Here is a 27,591-nt window from a genome sequence, read left to right as displayed (position 1 = left end):
TAAAATTTCAATTAAATTAAATTAAATAATCGTGTACATGGTAATATAAAGGAGATTTTTATTACAGCAGAGCTTTTTAGATTAATCTTACAAATATTTCCTATATATGCGCAATTTTATTATCTACAACTGAAAAACGTTTGATAATCATATAAAATATATTGCTCTTTGTTACGCAACAAGCGTCAGCGAAGCGAAGGAAATCTTAACAAACAAATAACTCATCTCATTGTCGGATTATCGCAACCGATAGATAGATTGCGAGACAACAGGGAGTTATCGATCCGTGAAAGACTGCATATGTCGCATCATAGGTTATGGTATAGATAAGCTCTGTTCTGATAATTGGATACTATTTCACAATATCATTTCTATACTTCACCTTTAAACTTCCATATGATCTATAGGCGCCGGCAGCGCCTACTTGTATTTATTACTCGAAATAATAATAAATTAACTTTAAAAATGTATTGAATTGTTTTTACAATGTTAAAAATCATACTAATATTATAGTACCTTATTTTTCTCATTGGAACGTCTTCATATCTTAATAGTTTTTTGATAAATAGTCACGTTGTTCCTGCTTTATTCTGTAAATATTACTTTTAGAAAATACGAACAATCGTCTCATAAAATTATCGTTAAAAACAGCGATAGCGTCTTTCGCGATTTTGGCATATTTTCCAAATGAAAGCAAACATGTAACACGTTTAGCAAATGAAAAATCGTGAATTGACTAATTCCACGCTCGCTAAGCAAACTCAGCTTGTCACGAGCTCTCGTACATTCTCAATTACATATTTGCGGATATTAGTAAAATAACGAAGAAACTGTTCTCTTAGCAGAGATCTGATATTAGATTTTATTAATTGCTGAAGACCAATTTTTAAGTATCATCCATGTTTGCTATATTGAAAAATATTCTGTTTGAAAAATATTTATAATTCCATTGCTGTTTAGCTATTTCAAGCGTGTTGATGAATTCTGAAGATTTTTTAAACGATAAATTCGATTTAATCACTCCTTTAAAGCAAAGATATGAAAACTGTTGATCCGCTTTTATATTCTTTCGCATATTTATTAGATCACTATCATCTCTATGTACATAATTGTTGTCTGAAATTCGTGAGATTTTACGGAACTCATTTTGATTAATACATATTCTACGATATTTGTATTACGCTGATTCAATGATAACTGAAGCAATAGACATGGAGGCTTCGTAATTACAATGTACCCGCTAATTCCACAAGTACACAATCCCAAGTATGTATGATTATGAATAGCTATAAATGAAATGACAGGCATTCCTTAAATCCTGTGAAAGCTAATGACGCTTAAACGAAGTACGCGACGAATATCTTTCAAGCGATATTCCATCGGATTCGCGCACCCGCCTTGATGACCGCGAGTTGATGGCATGGTGAAACGCGCGAGGAGAATATCGATGTGCAGTTAGGTATATTCGATTCTGACTCGATTCTTCAAAAAATCAATTCTTTCGGTTAAAGAATCGGAATCGATTCCTTACCGTCGGTTTTTCAGCGAATCGACTTTTTTTTATTAAGAAGGAAGATTTCTCACCGTAGCAATGCGGTGATTCTTCTTATGCCGAACGTACGGTACGAACATGCAAATTTCCAGTTTGCGATTAAGAATCGAATATCATTTTCTATTCCCAATTATATTCCGAAACGATTGAACCTGCATGTGACGGATAATAGCAGTAATGATAATACTTCAAGGTTGTTTGGAGTTTAGCATTTATAGAATCTAAAATTTAAATCTGTAAAGTTACACATCTATGAGTTTTAGTGTAAGGTGCAAGATAACGATATATACCTACGTATATATATATACGTATATCCATGAAAGATTGAGAAGCTTGAAATATTGACAGTATTATTGATCGTCTGACCCTAAGAATCAATCTCTAGCAATCATATAAAATTATACATACATACATATTTATGATTTTCAGATCGATTCTTAACAATATTATTGATTGTCTGAGGGCACCCTAGAAATCAATCTAAAAATCGTACAAAATTATACGTATACACATATGTATTTACGATTTTTAAATTTATTCGTCGTTGTTCGGTTCTCATGGTGGAGCTCAGAATCGATCGAGAATCGACTTTTTTTTTAAGCGAATCGAACATGCCTCGTCTGTGCAAACTGTGCAGAATGCCGTTCGGCATCCCGAAAGGTAATACAAGGGGGGTAGGAACGAGTGGTAGTAACGGTTGTATTTGTCACCCCCTCCGCCTCCAAGTCTGCTTCGTCGAAGAGAGACGCCAACGACGCCGCCGACGCCGCCGCCGCCGCCGCCACCACTACCACTACCACCACCACCACCACCACCACCTCCACCACCATCAACCTCCGCCAACCTCCACCACCACCATCACCACCAACCCCACCACTCCACTACCACCACCAACACTATCATCACCACCACCACCACCACCACCACCGTCGCTACCACCACCGACGCTACCTCCGCCGACGCTACCACCACCGACGCCATCACCTCCGCCTCCGCCATCGCCATCGTTACCAACGTCGGGACGCCGTGTGTGACCGTCGCTGTCGTTTCAGTTACTAACAGACCGTGTGATCGTTCGCATTGCAGGCTGTGAAGCGCGAGAATTGTGCGAGAGAGAGAGAGAAAGAGAGAGAGAAAGAGAGAGAGAGAGAGAGAGAGAGGGAGGGAGAGAGAGAGAAAGAGAAAAGAAAAATAAAGAGGTGAGATAGGAATCGTAGCGAGCGGGGAACGTAAGAAAGAAGCGTCGTGCATAGAAGGAAGAGAAAGAAATAAAAGTGGAAAAGGAAGGTGAAAAATAGAGAGGAAGAGTGGAGCGAGAGGGAAAGGGGAAGGGAAAAAAGGGAGAGAAAGAGAGAAAGTACGTTGCGAGGCATGCTGCATGGTCTCGCCTGAACAAAGGAAGGCTCCCTCAACCCGAGGGTCGTTTCCGATCGACGAACCGTCGGTCCCCCTTCGTTTGCCTTCGGCGCGCCTCGTGCGGTGTGTCTGGTAAAGGCAGCAAACGGTCAGTCACGCAGCAGCGGCCGAGCCGTGAGGAACGAAGAACGGAAGAACCAGAGTACTACGAACATCGAAAGGAAAAGCGTGCATCGGTGCACCGGCTTGCCGGTGAAAACAAAGAAAACAGGCAAACAGCGAGATAATATCGTGCTCGCCCTACCGGAAGTTAGTTGGCGACGATTTCGCTTTTAAGTGGAGAAAGTGGAGGAAATTTGCCGTTCCTATCAAAATCTTTTTTACCGAAATCGGCTCGGTTTTGTGTACGTTGCAAAGTCGTTCTCGCGTATCGTTTCGCTCGAAATCAACGCCGAAACTCGACCTAAGTGCTAAACAAATACGGCGTCGTTCGCGCGTGTGTATTTTTCAAGGTGCTTTCGTTCTCGCGTTCCGAAGCCTGTGGGTCGAACGAAAATCTCGAACGGCGACGGACAAAAAATTGGACTTTCCGTTGGCAATTTTGTGCGCGCGTAGTTAACCTAACCGGCAACCTAATCTAACGACCGTTGTGTAAGGGTAGGCGCGCAATTATCCGCGATTAATCGTCACGCGTACGTGTCGACAAACCGATCTTGATGCGCGTGTCACTTGACCGTGCTAAATGGTGGAACAGAGTAGCTGAATAAAGGACGAAAGTGACTACGAGATACATCTTTCCTCGATTATAGTACGCCGGCTCTTCGTTTGCCTTTATTTTTCCTCCTTGCTACGTTTTTGTGTGACATGTGCCACGAGTACACGGTGCTTGCTTGAATCGAAGGATTCTTTGATCGCAAAGCAGTATTCTTCCGTTCAACTACGTACGGATTACTCTCGTATTTACGGTGAGTACGTATCTTTTATTGGACTAGTAGAATGTAAACATTTACGAAGATATTGGAACGCTCAACGCTGAGTCTTTTTTCTCAATACATTTTTTGAAATCTCGTTGCTACTACAATAAAACACGACTATCGTGATTATCGTACGAACATTCGAATGCAATCCGAAGATGTACATAGACTTTACGAGACGTTTGTGGAACCATATTCTTAGATGAAAATTAGTACACAGCATGAATAATAATTTTAAAAATACAATCGACAATACGGCGAATAAATCTTATGGAATAAATCAAATGCTTCGGTGATGTTTTCTAAAGCGTATTCTTTCAAAAACTATAAATATCTCGTAATTTTTATATATAGTTTGCAAATTTAACCTGCTTTCAAAATTTAATATCAAGATAGTCGTGTCTTGTTACGTTTTAAAATTTTCTACGATATTTATATAATTGGTTTGTAGGACTGTTTGAATATTTTTTCAAGCTACCGTGTATACAATACTACGACGACCGTAACTGTGTCAAACGAAAAACCCGGAAAATATTTTGACCAGATTACCTTGTAAACCGTTATTTCTTTTCTGCGCACTTTGATATCCTATGGCGTTCTCGTTACGTGTTTGTTGATTTGTTTCCATTAAAGCGAGAGAGAAGCAAAGATTAGGAATATTCGAGAATAACCTTGCTACGGTAGGATCATCGAGACAAATCGTAATTTACGTTACTTACTATTAGGCAGAAAAATTCTGTTTATTATTTTTCCTGTTATCTTACGTGCCAATTGCGAAATCGCATGTATTTCAAACATTTCACGTATTTTTAGTTACGATATAAATACTTGGAAAGATCGTAACACTCTGAATTCTTTCGTTATTGCAAATGGTAGTACCTCCTTCTGAATCGAAGAGATATAATTTGATAAAACTCTCGAGTGGTTCAAGAATGGCTGAATTTGTTCGTTTGTTTTTCGTAAAATCTGACGGAAAAATAATAGCAATTACACGCATATGGTAACGTATACTGGTTGAGAAAGTTGAAACATTAGGAATTTACATATTAAAAATAGTGGAGATTCTGGTGTTTCTAGCATAAATAAGTAATTGCAAATCGGAGCAAATTGGTAGAGATATAGAAAATATCGATTGTTTTGAAATATTCTTCTTTATGACAATGTAGTTGGTAATTTAAGAGCTCTCTGTTCGTGTGTAAAGTTATCGTTTCGTTTATGAAATCGCTTTCACGATATTATTACCTCCATATAGAATTACGATCATTGTTTTGTAAAACGATCTGCTATTGTCGAATGTCACGTTCGTGTACGAGACAAAATAAAACTCTTGTCGTTTCTATGTCATTTCGAAAATTGACCACGTCGCAAAGTTATGCATACTAGCGGATACGTTATCATGTAGCGAGCAGAGCTTAATTAGACGTTGCAGCGATTGAAAAATACTCGATGTTTATCGTCTGCTGGTGACAGGGGATAATTACTCAAAAGTATGATCATTAATTATACACTTTGACGCGATAATGTGAAATTTCGATAATCTTATGATCCGATCGATTTAATCGTTCAAAACCTTGTTAAGGAAATTGATTTTAAATCAATCAGTAAATTATTACTCTCTTTATAACGGATTACTTTGTGTGCAAAAGTGTATTACAATGTTTGATACGTACGAAATTACGTAAATTTAGCGATACACGCATCGATACGTGTAACGCTCGTTACGCCATTTTACATGCTCTTGTATTTGTTAAGTATTGTTTTACATCGATGTTATAACGTAACAAAATTATATCATTGAAGTATAACATGTGTGGATTGATCGTTAAATTCATTTACAATTAAACACTATGACGTTTGATATTCGGCAATTACATCTCTATAAACGGACAATGACTATCGTTACTTCAATGTGCAAGATACAAATACGAAACCAAAACGGACGTTCTTTATTCCTTCCTTGAATTATGCTGTTAATAGATTTTCTCATTTACGATATTTTTACTTATCGTCTGCTCTGTAACAGGTCGTTTAGATTTCTATATTTGTTCTCGGATAAAAATCATTATTTATAATTCTTGAAGCTATTCTATATCGTGTATTTTCGTACGCTGATTCGTTACTTTTTTTTTTTTTTTTTATAGGTCTGATTGATATTTATGTGTTGTAAATATCTGAAAACTATGTAATTTTCAACAACTGTTCTTCCCTTTAAGTATAGTAATATCGACAGGGATTAAAAAGTATTAAACGAATTGCGAATTGTACGTAATTGGATTTCATTAAAAAGGCGGAAAGCGGCGATAAACGTTCTTAGAGTTAAAGAGGTTTTCGTGAAACTCTGATTTTATACTTATGCCCTCGAGTGTCTCACTCGAATCGATGATTCATTCGCGAATGAAATAACGCACGTTCGCCGACGGAGGCCGCGTGTATTTATTTCTTTCGTTTTCGACACAACGAGGTTTCTGTCAGTGAACGACTGAACAGCGCCTACTGTTGAGAAATTAGATTAGATGCAGCTATAATATTAGGACGAAACGAAACCGAACGGCGGCAAAAACAAATACCTCGAACAAAGCCAATTTGTTTGTAACGAGAATATTATTTAAATTCTGATATCTCTGTTATCGTTTTTCTTCTGTAAATTTCATTCGCTCTGCTAATGTAACAAACCCTGACTGCTTCGTTTTGTTTAAAAAGCTGTCACGGTGCTCGTTAACGACCCACGTCACTATATTTTTTCCCAGGAATTTTATGGACTAAAAAATTTTCAACCATACAAATGATTTGGAAAGCATTACCAGAAAGAACGTTTGCGAATAGAATATGGTCGGGTCCACCAATGGTTGCTCGGGGGTAGAAACGACCGTTAAACCTGGGAAAAATCCGCTTTTCCCCATTTTTACCTGCTTGAACAATAACCCTGAGGAATTTCTCGACCTGAAAGATGTTTTGTAGCGAGGAAGGGCCTTGACGGTAAAGTAAAAATGCTTTGTTTCATAACAGTTCCTTGAGATTATTGCCATCCGGCTAATTATATTTTTACAGCCGATGGCCCTCTTGACCGAGGTATGGATTTTGGTGTTTGCTTAGGTTACGGGACGTAACGGAATTTATTTTTCAAAAATGAAATATTACTTACATACAGTATGTTTCAATCTATCGCTAATAGCATGTTGAATCTTATAAACTGTGGACAATTTAAACGAAATAATTTATCGCTACAAGTAGGTAACATATGTTGTACGATGCTGGAATATGGGAAAACGATAATGGAAGTCGATCGTTTGCATCTGTAAATGATCGTGATTCTTGTAAAATGGAAGGGAATTCTTGATAAGCCCGTCGAGCCTATAGAATCGTTTCATTCATAACACGGGGATACACGCTACATAACATTGCAGTGAGTCATTTTTACGTGATTCCGCGTAAATATACTTTATACGAGATAACTGTATGTCACGCCGCGTTCAACGTACATACGTACTGTTATAATTTATCCTCATAGATAATCGTAAATCATGACACGATGCAAAGAACGAATTAAAGTCTAATTAATAATCAATTCTTACGATATTCGTTTTTAATTAATGTTACGTTTATACGCTTGTTAATATCGGAGTAATGTATAACGTTGTATAACAGTAACAAAAGCGAGTGAGCTTTCTGAGCTTTTCCTAGATCAGCTTGTTGCCTATACGGAACTGGACCTTTTTGGCATATAGATAGTTTTGAAACAGAAATGAAATTCCTTTTCATTTCAGTTTTTCCAATAAGTCTTATAAAATTTAAAGCTATATTCTGTAATAAAATTTAAATTGAATATAAATATAATCTGCGATCGATCGAATCTTCGGTATATTGTCGTATTAATTCAATCGGTTGTAAACGCATACTCTGCATATAATATATAGTATATAGAGTTGGAGATCAATAAGTACCTACAGTATTGTTTTTCTCAACGTGTCGTTGCGATTAATGTATTGTCGCTAATCTGTTACGTAAGCACGTTTAATCAGTTTCCATTTCATTAGAGATTCGTTGAACTAGCCGGGGAAATGTTTAATCCATCGATGAGTGTGCTACAACCGGAATATCGGTAGTTCGCTCGTTTACAACTAATTTTTACCCACGGGAAATCGTATATCGTTGCACAAAGTATTCTAAAAGTGATCGTTTAATTGCTTTAAGCTTTGAAGATTGTTAAACTTGTATATAGATAAATTTGACAAGTAAGCCCGTATTGAAAGAAGCAAATAATCCTCTAAGCTGCAAAGGATTCTGGTAAATGATTAAGCTGCAAGCGATATCGATCAATTTAATATCATCGTGAAAAAGTTTTATCCCGTGTTAAAGACAGTGGCTACAAAGAGTTTTGTGCATACTCGTTATCTTCCCATGAAACGTTCCTCTTTATCAGCTTTTACGTTACATTTTTCATAATATCGATATAATATTTGTATCGCTATATTAGTACTTATATGTCGGAGATGAAAGGACATATCGGGGCCTTTCTTTTGGAACATTAGGAAAGGTCACCGATACTTTAGTCCAGACTTTATTATAGCTGCACTTAAACAATAAAACTGAGAAATAGTTGTATTGTTCTAACCGGAGTATGGGCGCCCGAGGTTTATGACAGTGAGCTTGGGCTCGAAGTGACATAACTGGGTAGTTTCACTCGGACTGCGGGTCAGTTCACTCGGAGAAGTTCTACTTGTACGTTGAGTCACGTCGCGTTCGTCATCCCTGTTGCCTGTGGATTCGCTATCGAACTTAAATTCATCGTCATCGACATTTCGTCTGTCCTATCGCAGCTAGTAAGTACTAAGTTAACAACTATTAATTTTTGTAATAAAGATCAGCTAGAATACATAACCACGATGTCCAATTCGAGCGAAGATTCGTCAAACGCCCGAAATTCCAATGTTAACCCGACATATATATGGGAAAGATACCTTCATATGGAGATGTAGATGTAAATACGATATACGTATAGATATAGATACGAATAGATATAAACATCCTAGTGTATGTATTTTATGCTCTAGGATAAAAAGAAGTAATGTGCCATAACGCAACAAAATACCAATATAGAGCAGTGAAAAAGATTCGATGTAAGAATATGATGTAGTGTAAAAAACTGAGGATAAATGTAACAGCCTGCTCGTAATAGGCTATGGACCTAAAGCACAAATAAATTAATATTATTATTATCGTTATTATCATATATCAGTATTTGTATATTATGTTGATATTAATAACAGCAGAGAAGGTGAAACTTAATATACGTGGTCTTAAGCAATTATTATATAAACGGTATGACAAATACAAAGCTGTACAAACACTTTTCATAGCCACTGTACATATTCGATACTCATCGATCGGTCAAGACCTTTTTCCATGATAAAAGAATTCTCGCCTATTACCGAGCAATCAATTTCACGTTGTGAAAATCGAATATAAAGTCTTGTCAACTCGTAAATTTTATTTTTCGATAAGCTCTAGAAATTCATAGTACACGTGAGGTGTCTGAATTATCGCGCACAGTTCGTTTGTCAGCAAGTGTTTAATACGTATTCGTGAATGCGAAATAGGTATGTAGTTGCGAATAATTAACGCGTCCATTATATCGCTTATAGCGCTTGTCTCTAATCATCGATTGTCTTATTTTAGCACGGGATTGAATCGTTAAGATATTATATAACGTACACGGAATTGGTATCTATCGCAACATTGACGCGAAACGTATCTCTGCGAATAGTACGAAATAATTTTGCGCATCGTAAGTGCCGTTATTTTAACGATAGTTGTACGAGTGTCGTTCAAATTGAAAATTTGGAATCGCAAAACTAGATGAAACGTCCAAAACAGTATAGCATATTATGTTCGATGGCTGAAACAAGTCTGTGTTCAGGTACCACTTACTCGTTTGTGTTTATAAAAATATGAATTTGCGTAAAGGTCTACTTACAGTTAGAGTAAAATACCGGAGGACTTAATCATAGAAAACAGAAGACAATTTAGAACAATCATCGATAACATTCTATAGATATATAGATTGATAAATTTGCAATGTTGACGCGTAACGTTATTGAATTTTTCTAATTAGATATTTCTAAAAATACAACATCGAAACATGCCGGTTTCGATAAAAAGACACAGAAAATACAGTGGTATTTTAAATCTTGGAAATTTTCGTTTCTGTTCGCAGCTTTTTTGACAATTCCAAGAGATCTCTTGCGTAACGATATTTCAGTTTCTTCTAGACCTTTACCTTCAGAAAGTGAGTCGCATTCCTGAATGACGCGTGAAATATTTGGGCCCGAGTTTCCAGGCCTCCTCTGTTACGAGACAAACCGGTTTTTCTCAGAGCCGACCGATCATTTTCCCAAAGCGTACGACGTACGTTAGAAATGTATCATTTGAAAGCTGCATTCTTCCTCGTAGCACGTATTTCCTTCTTGTACGGTCGAAGATTTATAAACATTTGTTTGTATCGTTTTTTACCATCTTCTTGCTATCGTTGAAAGCTTTGGCGCGGCAGTTCATCTTCTCGAAGTCACGTAATATCTTGGAGATTACAAGGAAAATTTTTGAAATATCGAAATCACCAAGGTTATAACGATAAAAGTATGCATGAACATCTCTTTTAATAAAACTGATAGATCACAGATTTACGTAAGAACAAAGAAAGGATACCTGAATTGAAAACTGACCGAAATACTTTTGTTTATAAAAATCAGGGGCGGAATGAAATTTATTGTTTAGTTTACTCATAGTTTGTCACTTTGTTTAATCATAGTTTTGAACAGCAATTTCTTCGCTATTTTCTCTGTTTCTACAAAACAGTTACAAGATGAAGTAATCTACTGAAAAATTTATTTCGTAAATCTTTGCAAAAGTTTTACTTTTATAAATATCAAAGTCTTGGTAAAACTGGAACGCCTAATTCCAGAGGTGCATCGGTTGAGACCCACTGCTTTAACGCGTTGGATAAATAATGTAAAACATCGGAAATACTTCAACTGTACTAATTAGTTTCCGGTTTTCGACGATTAAAGGACGAAACAGAAAGTGTAATTAAAAGTTGAAGTTATATTCGCGCTCCGGTAAACGATCTTACGTGTAACGTAAGCCTTCAAAGAAGTGAAATCAAAGTTCCGGATTTATGTAAGTGGCTGAAATTTATTATCGACCATGGCAGAGCAAGCAGCGTGTAGTTACGGCCAAAGTAAAAATTATTCGTACGGTAATTGATCTGAACAGAATTACGATAGAACATCGTTTATTGATATAATTTTAAAAAATAAGGAACACGCGCATATTCTTACGAGACTGGAGAATAATTTTCATAACAAAGATGCGACGTCTACGTTTTTTTATGTTAAATAAATATTATAAATATTAGCAAATATCTAGGAGAGAAAGTCGATATTTTAACTATCCTAATGCCGTGTGGAGTTTCCTTTTGATTTTATTATCACTGGAAGCCGTCGTCTCGTTGAATTTATCAGATCGACGAATACTCTAATGAAATATTTTTCCACTCTTCCGTAATTTTCGTTTCAGGTCGTCTCATGTATTTTCAATAACGTTTATATCCGCGCATTTTTAGGCGTTTCAGAACATTATGCACGTTCCACGCTCGCGTTTTAGTGACATCATGCTATGGATAATCGTCTTCTTTTAAGCCCATTTTTTCTGTACTTTGAAGCAGACTATTTTCGAAAATATCTATGTACAATGTACAGTTTATGGTACGAAGCTGTCGCAAAGTGTTTCTCCGCGATGACTGAAAACTTTTCTTTGCATTTACGATTAAAAGAACAAGCTGATCAATGTGAAAATAACAAAAAGTTATTAGATCGTAAATACACGGTATGTCATCGGACATCCGTAATAATCTTGACGTCGAACGACCAAAATTTCAAGAAGAAGAACACGCAAAAGGCAATGATATTTATTTCAAGAACGAGAAAATTGTACAACATGCATATAATAGGTATAAACGTTATTTATACTTGTTCGAGACTCGATTGAAAATACCGATGACATACGCGTGTCGTCATCGGCCATGCGGCGAGATACCCGACGATACTGCACGGCATTATTCCATGGCATCGGTTGCGAGAATGCATTAATAGAACAAGTGTCTGTCTATAATATACAGTTCAATATATTCGAATATATTCGATAATATGAACGATACCCTCTTATTTCTATGTTGCAAGTGTAAAAATCGTTTTGTCCTCTCGCTGTACGTAGGCGTTGCACATTTTACAAGTTTAATCAGAGTGCTTACTGCTTAATGGCAGAGTTACGCAGTCGGATACAAATGCCGATCTTTCGAATCTCGGGATTTCAATCTGCCGTTCCGCGAATTTTAGGAAACGGTTTTTACGCACGTTGACCGAAAGAAAAATTCGGAGTAAGAGAAACCGGGCAGGGTTTCGCGTAACACGGTTTCGCAGGATAGATAGGCTCGCCATGGCGTATCTAATTAACGAGATTACCTCGCACGGAACCCGTTTCTGTACCGATCGATCCTTATTTAGGAGCGACACGGTGTGGACGGGCCTTAGGCAGCGAAAGTAAACGGTTGTCACTGCACTGCTCTGCTACACCGCACTGCTGCACCGGTGAACAGTTGCCTCGGCTTATCTGCTCACTCGCAGAGACGAAAGTGTCTCGCTATCGTGCTTGAAAGCGCGCGTATAAACTTCTATCGACGAGCCGTTGTTGTATCTTACGTAACCTCGTACAGACAGTAAGAAAGCCAATTACGTTTCGTTGTACTCGTGCGAGATCATTGGGCTAGCGTGCGTATTAGCACGGGTTATATTAATCGCGATTCGATCCCACTAGACTGTGGGAAAGTTACCACGGTTACGTGCTCAAACTACTTACATATCTCTGACGTTGATCGCGTCTACTTGGAAGCGCATTCTCGCTGAAGCCTCTTGGCTTTCAATTCGTTCGTTTATTTCTCCAAGATTATATACATACGAGCCACTTGGAACCAGACATCCAAAGTAACAGTTATTTTGAACACTTTACGCAAAAAAGTCATCGAGTAGGCATTTTTACTCGAATGGAAGTTGTCGGTTTATCGATAAGCGAGAAGGAAATTTTTCAAAAAATGAAACCATTAGAAAATGTTCGTTTGTGATCGTTCTGATCGCGAATAATCGTAGCGAACGATTGAAAGCTTTCCCAGTTAATAATAATCGTCGACGATGCAAATTTAGTCTTAGCCAGTAACTATTGATATATAAATAATTGGAATTTTTGTTTATCGGTAATACCGGTTTTGTTGGTAATCGGTGGCCGGAATTTTATTTCGATTACCGATAGTCATCTGTGACGAAAAAATTTTTTTGCTTCGTTCGACCAGTGTCGATTGTTATTAACGTTACCAATAATTAATATTCATCGATATAGCAAAAAAACTTGTTCGTTCAGGTAGATTAATTATTACGACGAGTTCTAGCTTTTTTATTTCATTTATCTTGTGTTTTGCCGTACTATCAATTACGTATGTAAATATATTTTCATAAAAGATGTGATAAAAAAATTAATATTGGGTTTTAATATAAATTCGTCCTGTTTTTGCATTCGTTACAAGAATACGTAATACGATGTGTAGAGAAACGGCGTGAATTGATGTTACGATCTAAACGTAAAATTAAAATTTAACGAACTTAGCAAACATTACAAATTTTAATGAATCTTTGATAGAAAACGTAGAAGAACGAAAAATTGAAAAAAGACTCGAAACTTACGCTTATTACGTTAAAAAAAAAAAAAAAAAATAAGAAAGGAATGGTAGTTTTGGAAGTCGATGACAATTTGCTTACCGTAATTATTTTTTACGCTTTCGCTGATCGTCAGTTGGTATCATCATAATAGAGGTTCTCTGCTCCCGCGAGAGTGAAATGCCAAAGTGAAAGGGTATGTCTTCCCATGCGTGTTGTTACCTCATAACTCGTTCTGTCGCTCGTAACGTGACTTCAAACCGAAGCAAGGCTGTTCCCACATCGAATCACGTATAATATTCCTATAATATTTGAATTCATTTGCGTCTCTTACGTTGCCAAACGAAATGCTTTAATGCGAGGTAAACTATTATGACGTATCACGTTTCCATAAAATTCCACTTGAATGATCGATTCCTTCGGTTTTCCATAAGAAACAGAAATACAACTGACGTCGTAGAATCTATAAAAGTATACGAGTATTCTATGCATTTCTGCACTTTCAGCTTTCCCATCAGTACGTACAAATCTGCGCCCTATCGATAATTAGGATTAATTTATAATTTTGAATTACTCCGCTGTAAGTGTTTAGTAATTGTTAAAAATAATAATGACGTATAATGAATAAACATAACCTTTTTATTTATAATTGTAATGTACGTATACATTCTAAATAATAATAGATTTTTTGTTGTCATTATTTTGACGAATCAACGAATATTCAGCATGGAGTAATTCACAACTGTGAATTAATCTTATTGATCGATCGATCTTATTAATAGATCTCCGTTTATTTAAGTTTCAAGGTTTCAAAAAACCAGTACGCACGTAATACGCAAAGATATATAAAATATTCCAAATATAATACTTCCCGTAATGTTTAATGCAGGAAATAAATATCCGCTCGAGTTTAATTTTTTGAGTCGCGACCGTAGAAATACGAGTTTGCGTAAAAATCTGCGATTCGACTGTCAAATTTACGCGAGCGGTAAATCTCGCGCAGAAATATGAAAAATCGCACGTATTACCTATCTGTACGTCACTGTTTTTCCATTGTTCCAGATAAGTACGTGTAAAGTCTACCTGCGTACTTTTTACTTTAACATTTAGAACTATCGCGATCATTTTCCTTTTACCTGTCGTGCAAAAGTATTACGTGCGAAAGCGTCGCGGTACGTCATATGCGACGATGCGATTCGAACTTCCGCCTAACTACTGCACCATAAACCGACTAGCTGGTTCGATTTCCGCGTGTTACAACTGTTACTCGGAAGAACTATGTCTCTACGATCGTACGTTCATTTAAAAGTCGTGCGTAGCCTTAGATTTGCGAATACAGCGTATCGATAATACATTCCATACGGGTGGATCGATATTCTGTGGAAGTTCTGTTTGTGAAACAGCATTTGCTACGTTATATAAGCCCCACTACTTATGTATGTTATCAACAACGAGTATTATAATGGTTTACAACGATTAGGTACAGGCTGGCCAATATATAGCTGACTGATTTTCATTGTCAATAACATTTAGGGTGCCCGCGGACGATCAATAATATTATCAATATTTCAAGGTCCTCGATGGAAATCTATAGCGCGAGAACAGCCTTCGAGAAAATTAAAAACAACAGTCTTTTTAATACAAGTTATTTATTGACAGAGGAAAGTAGCCAAGTACGAAATACCTATTATGGTGGCCAACTATGGAATATCGACGTTAGGTGTTATATTTTTAAAGGAAACGAACAAAAAATAGTTTTATTCTTCTTATCTTATTCTCCTTTGGTAATAAAATCAGATTTTAGAAGAATTACGTAAAAACGTAGCTATTTACGCTGGTCGCAAATCCAAGTATCAAACTCTACTACAGCACATTTGTGAACCACTCGAAAGCGGTTCGCCGCTTTGATGTTACTCCACTTTCTTTTCTCGAATCCTTTTTGTGGCTCGAGCCATCTCACTTTCTTTATACCGCGAGAGGATGATATCCTGATATCCGATAAATAAAACAACATATAGAAAAAAAGAATAATCCAAATATAAAGTATCGGAGAATTCGGCTACTACTCAGTGTCTATGTTTGGAATTTTGCAAAGTCACAAGTACGATATTCAGCTCGTAAATACTCACGGGTATCAGAGACAAGTATGTCAGCAAGAAGAAAAACCACAAATAATTGTGATAATAATACGAATAAGAAATACGAGCGTGAAATTTACACAGCGTTGAAAGTTTTCAAACAGCAACAAAGTAATAGGATTCTGCCACGACATTAACGTTCGCTCGGCCGATGAATCACAACGTGAGCGGTACCAAATTGAGTAAGTGTGTACAGTCTACAGTCGTTTCCCAGATATTCATCTATCAGACTTTTAGAAACAGCACTAGGTTCCATGCTAGGTATACTGTTTCATATTTGACTATTTTCTTTTACTCGGAGCTTATGCATGGAACATAATGTCTGAAATATCTCAATTGCATTTTTCGTTATATTTTCACACGTTTCGAAAGGTACGTTCGCTCTCGCTTCTCGAACAGCATTTATTTGTAAAGAAAAGCCTGCAAGAAAAAAGTATTATGCGGTTAAATTATGCCATCTAATTGCCCGGATAATATCCGATCAAATGTTTTAACAGTTTTCACTCTCAAATCGTGTAACGCTCCGTGATTATTTTGCCACGCATTCCTAAAACAATTGCCAAAGGGAACGCAAGATAACGCATTGTTCCAGAATGACAGGTACTTTTAAGAATAGAATATTTGTTTGACTTCGTTACGTATCGTTTTGTAGCTTCCGAAGGCAGGCAGGGAAGCGGTTTGTTTTCTTATTTCATAAATAGATGTTGTTAGATGCGATGTATTTATTTATTTCAGTCTGATGGCCAAGAGATTGGACTTGGTTTCACATAAAGTAAATATTGTTGGATAAGAAGGTTTCACGGTATTTTTATAATGATAAATATGGCATAAAAGTAGCAATAGCATAATTTGACGATAGTAAAGATGTAGATGGAACACTTTTGACGATACTTACTTATGTGTACGTTAAAAGATACGATACAGGCTTAATATTTCGTAATGCAATTTTGTTTCTGCTTGAAAGGGGATGCTTTCATCATCACGCTCACTGGTCATTTTACCTGTTCTTGTTGAAATTATTATCTCGAGATAACACTTATCGGAAGACGTTGTAGTAATTGGCAATTAATTAGTAAGGATAGAATTCGACGAATTTCTACTGTTACGTAACGAGAAATTAAAATACACGGCGTTCGTTTTCTTCGCTTTGGACATTTATCAAGGTACATAATCTTGCATAATTCTCTCAGAATGCAACGTAAAAGCTTTATTCTATTTGTAGCTTTCTAAATCTCTTGTTAATAAACTAGTAATTTAGTTTATTTCCTATAATATAGAATGTTGGATTATATAGATACAAGAACATGAAAATGAACTCGCATCTTACTGGAATTATTATAGAATGTTGGTATAAGCAAGTATTCGAACGATAATTAGTCGATAAGAATTAACAATGGAATCAGCGATCATCGTGTTATGTGTGATATACGTATACGTTAACTTATCGCCAAGAAACATGGAAAACATCTGGAAATCATTTTGAAACACATATACCTCGAACATTTCCAAGATAAAGTATCTGGTACGAGCAGTGACAACGGAGTTTGCCGACAATTTTGTACGTGTCCGACGATTCGAGAATGCCTTTCCTTCCTTCGGATGTCTACGTCGCGCGATCTACGACATTTGCCTTAACTTTCATTTCCTCGTAACGTAATCTCGGAATTCGGCATTAACCACGCGCGTCTTGGTTAAAAAGTGAAAGTAACCATGCTCCGATTAACCGTCTCTCTCTCTGCTACCCGTCCTTCGTGTCCCGTCTAATTTCGCTGTTCACGCGAATGGGATCGGTTCGTACGAAAGCCAGAGGAACGTAATTTTACGGCTAACGGTGACGAGAACTAGGTTAAGGACGGCACACCGAACTCAGACTGTGAGTCGATCGATTAATTACGAACCGGTCCTTTTTAATCGAACAACCTGTATTGGCGAGCTGCCTATAAAAGAATGTGAACGCAGTGTGCGTATTATGCGCGTATTGTACGCGTATTTGCGCAAATATTTATTACATCTCAGTTCCTGCCGTGTACAGTGGGTATCTAGCATGGTCGAAAGAAAATCAACCAAAACCTAGTTTCTAAAAACGTATGGTATCTTAAATCAATGGTCGTGGATAGAATCAAGTAGACGCTTTTTGAAACGAAACATCTTCAAAAAAATTGAATCAAACGATTTGATATTTTCTTGAACGGTTGGCGTCGCGTACAAAATACCTAAGATTTTTTTTGTTTGCATTTGTCCAACCAAAGCTTTCATTTGTCCACCTTACGAAAGAAAAGTAACGACCGAATTAAAAAATTTCGCGTCAACGTCCAACGAACTCTTTTTCGTTGATTTTAACGTAGCACGCGATCGTCCACGTTGGTCCAACCTAAATTTTCAAAATGACACGTTGTCGTCGAATCAAAATTTCCAAAAATTTGACATACATTGCTTAAAAACCAATGAAAAAGTTGGCGGGGATGCCGATGGCAGATTTTTTAGTGTGATCGAAATTTTATACTGAAGAGCGAACAACCAAACATCGTCTGATCTTTGTAAGATTTTGCAGTTGGGATAGCAACATTGCAAACCTTTTTAACTCGTTTACTCATGACGTACATGCGTATGTCTTACCGGCAAATATGTCAGAGTGTGTACTCGTTACAGTCACAGGCATAGCTCGCCACTCGACTTGTTTGCTTTCTTTAGCCTTTGCTATCTACGATTTCAAAATACTATATTTTATATTAAGAAATATACATAGGTTCATTGTCGTAACATAACATTGTCCCAACATTGTCTACCTAACAGTGTTCGTTGTATATTTAGTAAATAAACGATTGTAATTCTTGTTGCCACTTTTCGTCTATTCCTTCAAACTTCGAGCAAACATTTAGTAATCATGTTTTATCAATTTTGTACCGTTGTTTCTATTGCTTGTTGTATTGCTATGGCGTAGGGATATGTGCAACAAAAGAAAAACCTTTTTACGCTACTAAATAATTTTAGATACGAAACAAAGGGAATAGGCGAGATTAATGCGTCTGAAACTACGCTTTTGAATTCTGTGGTTCTGTTTTTATTGCTTTTAAGTAGAGCTCTTGCTACTTGCTCTTGCTATCCGAGTACCCATTGTTACTCGAACCGCCGTTCAAGAACTTTTCTTCCATTATTACTCAAATACATACAAAGCTTTTCTTACGTGTTTGAATTTAGATCAAAGAGATCAACTTTAATCGAGTTTATCAACACGGTAGGATCTTGTTGATCAGGCTCCGATCAACCGCAAGAATGTAACATCTGGAAGAAAAACGCTTATCCGGAGAACGCTGGGTCTTTAAATGTCTGACTGATACATATTTTGATGCGAATAGATATTGCGCGAGATGTTTTCTTCTTCGTCTTTCGTTCTTTAACGTCGCATCGACAACACGCTCGTTAAGCCACGGTTTTGTTTACGTCCATATCCCGTCCCGTGTGTCTGTCGATTCGATAAATTTCAGGAGGTTGTCGCTACTTTGTTTCGAATTGAATATTCCCTGGAGTTTCTTGACAGAGCTTCCTCGTTCTCTGATGTGCTTGATGACAGGGAATCCAGGTGATGGCGATTGTACATCCTATATTGGGTATTTCCGCGTGTAGCTCTTGTATGCTTCAGATTACTTCGTTTTCATTCCGCAGATTTGTGTCGCTGTAATTACACTCAAGGAGTCATTCAAGATACGTCTCAATTTTTCGTTTGCTGATCGTTGAAGAGTTCGCGCGCTTCGAGGATTGTTGTTGCTTCCGCATTGAAAATGCTTGACACGTGGTCTCTATACCGAGTTGAATTCTTGCCTGAGATTTATTAAGCTTTCGCCTGAATTTAATATGCCGTTCATATCGTTTGGCGGATTTACTATTGTTCTCGCAGCGCCATAGTTTCTGCATTCCATTACGACACGGTTCATAGTAGTTGATACACGTTACGTTACTCGCAGGTTGCTCGCTCTTATTTATTATAAATAAGTATTCTTGAATATTTTAGTAGGGTACAGAGGATGTTCTCATGGTTATTCGAGGCGATGACCAAACGTTTGGTAATTAACAGTCGAGAATTTTTTATCGCAGTTGTTTATACGTTCCTTTCGTTTCTAATGGCGTTTACGTAATTTCATTTTATCGATTGCTCGGCACGCTGATACATACCCATTCATTATACATCCTCGTAACGTTTTGTCAATCCTCGTGTCCAAATTTACTACCTTGACATACTTTCTCTTCGTTATGTTTCTTCTCTTTGTTCTCGTCACATGAAGCCGAACTTATTATTCATTTCTAACGTATCATCCTCATCGTTTAATATCCTGACTCGAAATAAATTCATCAGTGTCGAGCTAATTAAATCAATTACATAAACGCGTGGTATACTAATTTAGAAGAACCTGTGTTTTTTCAGACAATAATCTTATAACTCTCTGTGGCCAACCTTATTGAATACAATAAGATAATGTAACTAGAATAATGATTACTTTCCGCCATCGTTACTATTAATAGGACTTTATTCAGTTTGTAGTATTTGTCTGCAACATTGTAATAACTTTCACGACGGAAAAATTCCATTTTCTCACGATTCTTTTTACATTGATTTTTTTAAATTTAGATATCTCTGTTCGAACCTGGAAAATCGACGCGCGTTTTAATGTCGATCGTTCTCAGGAATAAGAACGAAGACATAATTTAATAACCTTCTAAGGTTAATGTAATAAATTGATAGGCTACGATAAAATATTTCAGAAAATTGTTGGATTACGCGCGTGAGAAAGGAGACGTGCATCGCTATGATTCTGCAGTAACGAAATAAATATTATCCAGCACGTTACTACGTTGATTATCCTTACGATTGTCAATCAATCATACTTTATGGTCAGTATGTGTATAGTCAGTCGTGATAGTGCAGCAGTGTCCGGGATATATGACCAAAACTTTGTCCGGATATATGGTCAGGAGTTTCGGGGATGAGGTTGGAGATCCTCGCCAATTCCTGAAACTACTCGCTCCAGGCAAGCCTCGGCATTATTTACGATCGACGTAATTCAATCCGATATCGAATTACGGAATTACCAGGAAGAAGAAAAATATTTGTTTTTATTTTTTCATCATATCTTTACGAAATGACGGCTTAGTCGGATTATCGAGATTCGTGCAACCAGAGCGATGCCAAACCTGATCATATTTGACGAACAATTTTTAATTAAACCAAAGAAACATGTAATACGCGATTGGGAGTAAAAAACGACTCAGGCTCGACGGTACGGTGTTAAGCTCCACCTATTCTGTCTCACTCGCGCTGGTTGCTTCTCACTTCTATCTCCGATGTACACACGGTAGAGTGAGCACCAGTCGGATAATTTGGCCCGATTCTTGGAAAGTTATCATTCCGGATATAGCGAGACTAACAGAAAAAGAGGAAAGAAAATAAAATAAACTACGTATGCGACACAAGCTGTTCCGTAGAGGATCACAAAAATTTACCGAGACGTATGCGTCTCAACAGGATCAAAAGATCAGATAAGTCGGATAAAACTGGGAAAGGTGCTTGGAAATGTGCGAGTCCGATCTTTACCGATGTTATTTACTGTTCGTATATTTGGCGTGCCTATATCTATATGGATCAGTTTACTCTTCGTCATCGACTCGGAAAAGGTAACGGGACAAGACCGAATCGCTGTTTGGTCGCGTGGTGTGCGTTCGTTCGCGTCTGATTACTTGCGTCACTCCTATCCGCGTATTTGCAATTGTATTCCATAGTATCAAGATTGGGATGTTTATTCGCAGGAAAGTCACACGTTAGGAGTTTGATTCGGATCGCAATGATTCGAGGCTGGTTCGCTAACAACTGTAGCTTGATGATCGCGCCTGCCATAAAAACCACTTTCTATGGATACAAACGAGCCTAGTTAGTCTTTCGCGTTTGAAAGGTTCCAGTACCACTTTTCCTCACAGCTTTTGTCACTCGTATGCCTGCCTACTTGCTATTCGCGTTTCCACGTTTCGATCCACAGCTTGCACTCGAGCGTTGGTTAATCCTCGCTTCTCTTCCCCGTTTCTCTTAACGAACGATCGCTTTGCAATTTCCACCATCCGTCGTCTATAAAACCCTTTCAGCTTGTTTATTCTATAATAACCAATTTCTCTATGCGGAATTTCAACGATATTTCGTCAAGTCGAGTTGTATAATCAAGATGCAAATATTATGCGATGCCAACTTCCATTCATTATCGAAGGTTCATTGTCGCTCAAAAGTACAGCTCCGTTCAGAGATATGGCAACGTACCGTGGGAACGTAAGCAAAGACGAACGAACATGAAAAATGACCAAAACCTTTCAGAACGATCGTTTTACTTGAAAGAATAAATCATAGAAGATGTACAAAACGTCAAATACGAAGGGACAAGGTTTATTATTTAAGGACATTATCTGATGACTCAGCTTGTTTGTTTGTCCAGCTGCAAGTTCTTTCATCGTTGTAGAGGAATTACCATGATTCATTTTGCTAATAATGTCTACAGCCAGTCGATACTTTGACGAACGGTGCGATGAGATTTTAAACAAACAATTTACATTTCATATTATAACGTTGATTTTACAAAAATGTAGTAGGAATTGCTTCGGATTATTAATTCGTCATTACTTCGTATATTTAGACCAGCGTTCGGAAAATTAGGCCATAATGAACTCATACGTATGCACTCAACGTTGTGATAATAACCTCATCGATTTTATATAATAGAATTAATTTTCTTCTCCTCTGTGTATACTTGTCACGTCTTTGATCACCATTTCGATCAATTTTTCACATTCGTATTATTACTAATTTGCTGTTTGGCCGAGGAGACTCGGTTCTGGATACAGAGAATTTTATAACACGGACTCAGATTTTGAGCAGACTTCTGTCTGGTCATCTTCAATCTCTTCAGTAGGATCCAGTAGGATTGAAAAACTGTCAAGTTATAATTATTATAATTTACTGCGTTGCTCTAACAAATTTTTCATTCTCCCATATATTGGCTCGTAACCTTACACGAATTCTAAAATTCTAATTTTACACTTTTTAATACTGTTACTTACAAACGAGAGCGAATATCCCCGTATTTATAGAACTGCTCGAGTAATCTTTGAAAATACAAAATTCAAAAGGACAATGGCGTTATCTGTTTATTAACGATAACGAAAGGCATAATAATTAAGTAAGTAAAAAGCAGGGTCGTTAAATGGAAAGTTAGGGCGTAAAGTTGTCGATAAACGACAATTGCCTTTCTTGCTGATTAGAGTAGATGAGATATACAGCTGTTTAAATAGTACGCATACCAAAGACTATTATTAATCGTAAGCTGTATAAATATAATAAAAATCTCTCGTTTGCTCCAACAACGACGTAACTCAAAATTTCTAACTTTTGAGTTGCTGGTACGGAAAGAACAAGCTGTTCCTTGTGCTTTCTACTGGTAGGGTTCTGTAAGTAAACTTGGAAGGTTCACCATGTGAGAACCGTCGTGTCGCTAATGCTTCAAATCATCGCGCAGCCATAACAGTTGAGATCGTTCAAATTCGTTTTTTCTAAGACCGTGATTTTTGAGTTGTGTCATTCACGATCGACACGATTTGGTAAAGGAACAAATCCTGTAAAAGTTTCTTGTAAAACAGTGAATACAGAGGGGGTACATATTCCAATACGATACAAGCATTTACCAAAGAAACTAAAAACCCACTTTGTCACCAAATTATTTATACTTGCGTATCGATTATCGTTAATGTATTTTGTAAAAGAAATTGAAAGTTTAATAAAAACGAAAGTGGATAAATCGTGTTACATTTCATCAGCATGTGTCTTGATATGTCAACAAATTAATAGAGCTAATTAGAGTTTTTACTATAATATGTTGTAAGATATTAGGAATTAGATTTTTCCCACTGATTGTATTCATAAATTGTACATGTAGCTACATATGTATACATATGCGTTTTTATAAAATCGATGCTGTTCGTCTAATATAAAATGCAAACATAATGAATATGTTATTCTACAGATTACACGAAACTGAGTAATTAGCGTTTCACGATGCTGTCTTAATTATCACGTTCATTGGTATTCAAGTATTACAAAGTATGTATACGTAATGTTATGTCACTCAAGCATATGTATACCGTATACATATACAGGGTGTCTCGTTTTCATCGCCTCGCGAAAATATCTCCTAAAATATATATAGCATTTGAAAAATAGAAGATTTGTCTAAGCGAAGGCGTCCTCGAGATCTCGAGGCGACCTCAGTTCCTTCTTCTTTGGAATTGTACATTTTTTTACACACCCTTTGCGTTACCTTTCCTTGCACTTTCATGGGACGAGCTTTACAAGATTACAATTAAAATATCTTTTAAGCTATTCATTTTTCGATCCAAGTACCTTAATACCTTTCCGTAGAGAATTAAAAATTGCATCGAATGTTGTATAAGAATGTTAGCTGAAATTTCGAAATTTGAATTTTCCATCTATATAAGATTTGTGACCATCGAAAGACTTCTACCGCCAAACAATATAACTTTCGTTCGAAATTTTTCATTATGAATAACGAATGGAATAATAATTAATTTCTCGAACGACGAATAGTTTAGGAGATAATTGCGCCAAATAACACCAGACACCCTGTATATACGTCTATACGTGGGATGAACGTTTTCGGGAAATGAAACACTGGAAATCATCGGTCGGTCATTCGACAAAGTCATAAAGAGCAATCTTGTGTGTCGCGCCGTATCGATGAATCGTAAATCAAATTGCATTAGAAGCGGAAAATCTGTGTCGAGGAGAAGTGACGTTTGTGCACGTGGCGTGTCATTGTTTCTGACTGCGTTATAGCTAGCAAATCCTTTGCAGCTAAATTGACCATTGACATCGTTTTTATATCGTTTTTATTATTTTCCTGGAGGTAATTTACAATTTGTTTGTACAGAGATAGTCACGCGTAACTTTGTCAATTGCTGCTAATCGCAAGTTGTAAACATAATCTCGCAGTTTTACAACTATTCAAATCACCAAGGATTTTTATGGTCTGGGTGTTTAGTTTACGATTGAAATACAATATGTATTATTTTCGTGACACTACACGTTCCAGTATTTTGTTCTGTTTCGTCGCTACAAATAGACGTGTACGTGATTGTTAATTGAAACAACGTTTGCCGCAGCAAGAAGGAAAATACATGTATAATGCATTAAACTATTAATAGAATATAACATTTATATTCGAATTCTGTTTACTCCACGTTCGTAACCAGAACTGTCGACGAAAAAAGTATTTCAATTTTTCCTTTTCCGAATCTATATGTCGTGCGCTGTATTTTAATGTCTTTTTAAATGTTTAAAAGTTTCTATTTTCTTATAGATATATTAGATGGATTAAGTTTGTTTTATAACGTATAAAGTGATATAAAAAAGTGTGACGCTCTGTTCAACAAAAATTCAGTTGACCTCCGAAATCTCTCGCAACTCTGGTTGCCAAAAGTTATTTGAGTTACGCAATATCTCCTTCGAACATATACCAAGTGGCTACTGTATTAACGATTTTTTTTATTTCGCTTCTTGGCAAGATATTTCATTGTCTTTTGCCACAATCTGATTTACACGAGAACGAAAGTATATCGAATTTGTTATATTTTTCTTACCGCATACGGTATGACATAAGGGTAATATTATAATACGATAAGCGTGTAATACCGTGTAACTTAATTAAATACATGGTAAATATAAAAGCGCGAACAGGTCTGAATTTTGAATGACAAGAATTTCAATTTCCTGCATCTGTATATATTTTAATGAATTACAATTGAAGGAAAACAATTCCGCGATGTATTTGTATAATTCGATATGATTATTTCGTTTTATTTTTATTCTTATGTCTGTTATATTTTCACTATATGTAGTTTGTACGTATTAAGAAGTTCGTTTTGTTTCGCGCTTTTTGCGATAATTTTTCTTCAACTCATTCGCTGAAGTTGCGTTCAAAACAATGTTCGCGTAATTTGATAACAATGCACAATTGAATTCTATCGACTTGTTAAACAGTACATCGAATATGTCGCGTGTATGAAATAAGCCGCGCAAAAAGGAGCAACGTTTGTGCGAACAGGATGACGAAGATATTTCTAATTTAATACCACGTACAGTATATAGAATGCGAAAGTAAAAATGATAGATGATAGATAAACGGAATGTTGCCGACAATGTAACTTACTTTCGCCTTATAAATTGTCACTGTTCTATGCATTCTTCGCTATCGTTAATCATCGTTTAATCGATAAAAGGGATACTCGCGTTTTATTTTATCGTCGATCTCAATTCCTGTAGCAAATCGTGTTGGTGCGATACTATATTACGAATCGAAATTATTACGGATGTTTCGTGTTATCGATACATCGTGTTTTTATGTCGATTAGCTTCGTTATCTTCGGATGGAGGTTGTCGCTGTGCAATGTTTCAAAAGAGCAAAAATATTTTATCGAGCAGCGCGTTGATTTTTAATATCGAGATAGAAAGACCGATAAGTAATTAGCCGTAAATGCAACATTTCGTTTGCGATTTTTTCCAATCAACGTGTATCGTCGAATTCAATTTTCTAGCAACGTGCCAGTGAAAGAGAATTGTAAAGATTCGCTGGATATTATCGTGGTTATTTCTTCTATCGGAACTGTGCCGTTGTACGAGGTATAAGGAAATCGACGGACTTGCAACATTATGATAAACCAGATTGGTTGGCTTTTAACGAGTTAAGTAGAATAATACGTCAACGGAAATTTTCTTGTCCGAAGCATAATGCACGCATCTGTACCAAAGGTAGTTTCGTAATATCTAAGAACTAGAAAGAAATGCCGCGTTAAGTATAAGAAAAATTTAAAAAAAACTCCAGCAGAAATTGGTTTCATCTACCAAACGATACAATTGGTGTTACAATTTTTGCACTCTACAATTTTCTATAAATACCCGCAGCCTATTTATAACATTCTGATAAAAAACATTTGTGACAGTAGGAAAAATCCACCGGCCATGGATTTCGAAAGAGTTAAATCAGGGAATAAAGTTAGCTGGTTTGTTCAGCACGGTTCAGTACTCGTATAGCATTATCACCGGATGTGGCATTCATGTTTCCGAAGTCCTTGTTTCGTTATTATCAATTGGGCCATACGCACGGCTACGATGTGTCATAGCATCTTTAAATCGCCAACAACCTCGTTGCGTTACGTGACTTGTTCAAATATATTACGCTGTACTAAAATATTAAAATAAACGACCAGCTGTCACATTAACGATCATGGAAATGCCACAGCGAACGTTTCATTGGTTATAAGCAAGTTGTACGAGTTGCTTAACATTTCTGCCTGTCCAATATTTTGTTCCTAACAAAAGTAAACTCGCTTCGATGACGCAATATTATTTCCATAGTGGCAGGATATTATAAAAAATAGATTAGACAGCTCAATTAAATGTCAAAGGTGGTTCAAGTAGACTCGGTGTTTGCTTTTCCTCTTTGCTTTTTGTTTATGTATTTTGGAAAGATTTTTTCTGAATACGATGTCACTTCGTCCGTTTACACTTTTTTTTATCGAAACATCTACGATGTTGAAAGTATGTCGGCAAATCTTTTCGATTCGATATCGCCGCTATTTTTCAAACAGCCGCTACTTGACAATTAAACCGGGTCTGGATGGCCCAGCCTGACTATCGAGATTCCCGAAAGAGATTTAGTGACACGTAAACCTTTACAATTTAACTCTCGTCCCCAAACTGTTGCTACGTC

General features: G+C 36.7%; 2 protein-coding genes across 7 annotated transcripts in view; one reads left to right on the top strand and one right to left on the bottom strand.

The window, feature by feature from the left end:
• The window catches only part of LOC122572061 (brain tumor protein), a 168,539-nt gene that overhangs the window by 69,145 nt on the left and 71,803 nt on the right, over positions 1 to 27,591 (top strand). For 2 of the 6 annotated variants that reach the window (XM_043736593.1, XM_043736591.1), the window contains exon 1: positions 2,711 to 3,873. The exons of 3 other annotated variants lie outside the window; for them this stretch is intronic. The gene's annotated coding sequence lies outside the window, so the exon portion shown is untranslated. Of the gene's footprint in view, positions 1 to 2,710; positions 3,878 to 27,591 lie in introns of those variants that run through there. One more of the 6 variants, XM_043736592.1, reaches the window with a different exon arrangement.
• The window catches only part of LOC122571698 (glycine-rich cell wall structural protein 1-like), a 53,997-nt gene continuing 28,787 nt past the window's right edge, over positions 2,382 to 27,591 (bottom strand). The window contains exon 2 of the mRNA XM_043735759.1: positions 2,382 to 2,592. Coding sequence (XP_043591694.1) covers positions 2,382 to 2,592 — 211 coding nt within the window. The remainder of the gene's footprint in view (positions 2,593 to 27,591) is intronic.

The sequence above is a fragment of the Bombus pyrosoma genome, linkage group LG10 (genome assembly GCF_014825855.1).
Source record: "Bombus pyrosoma isolate SC7728 linkage group LG10, ASM1482585v1, whole genome shotgun sequence".
Classification (NCBI taxonomy): domain Eukaryota; kingdom Metazoa; phylum Arthropoda; class Insecta; order Hymenoptera; family Apidae; genus Bombus; species Bombus pyrosoma.
The sequence above is the reverse complement of the archived record's forward strand: the minus strand, read 5'-3'. Positions and strand labels throughout refer to the sequence as shown.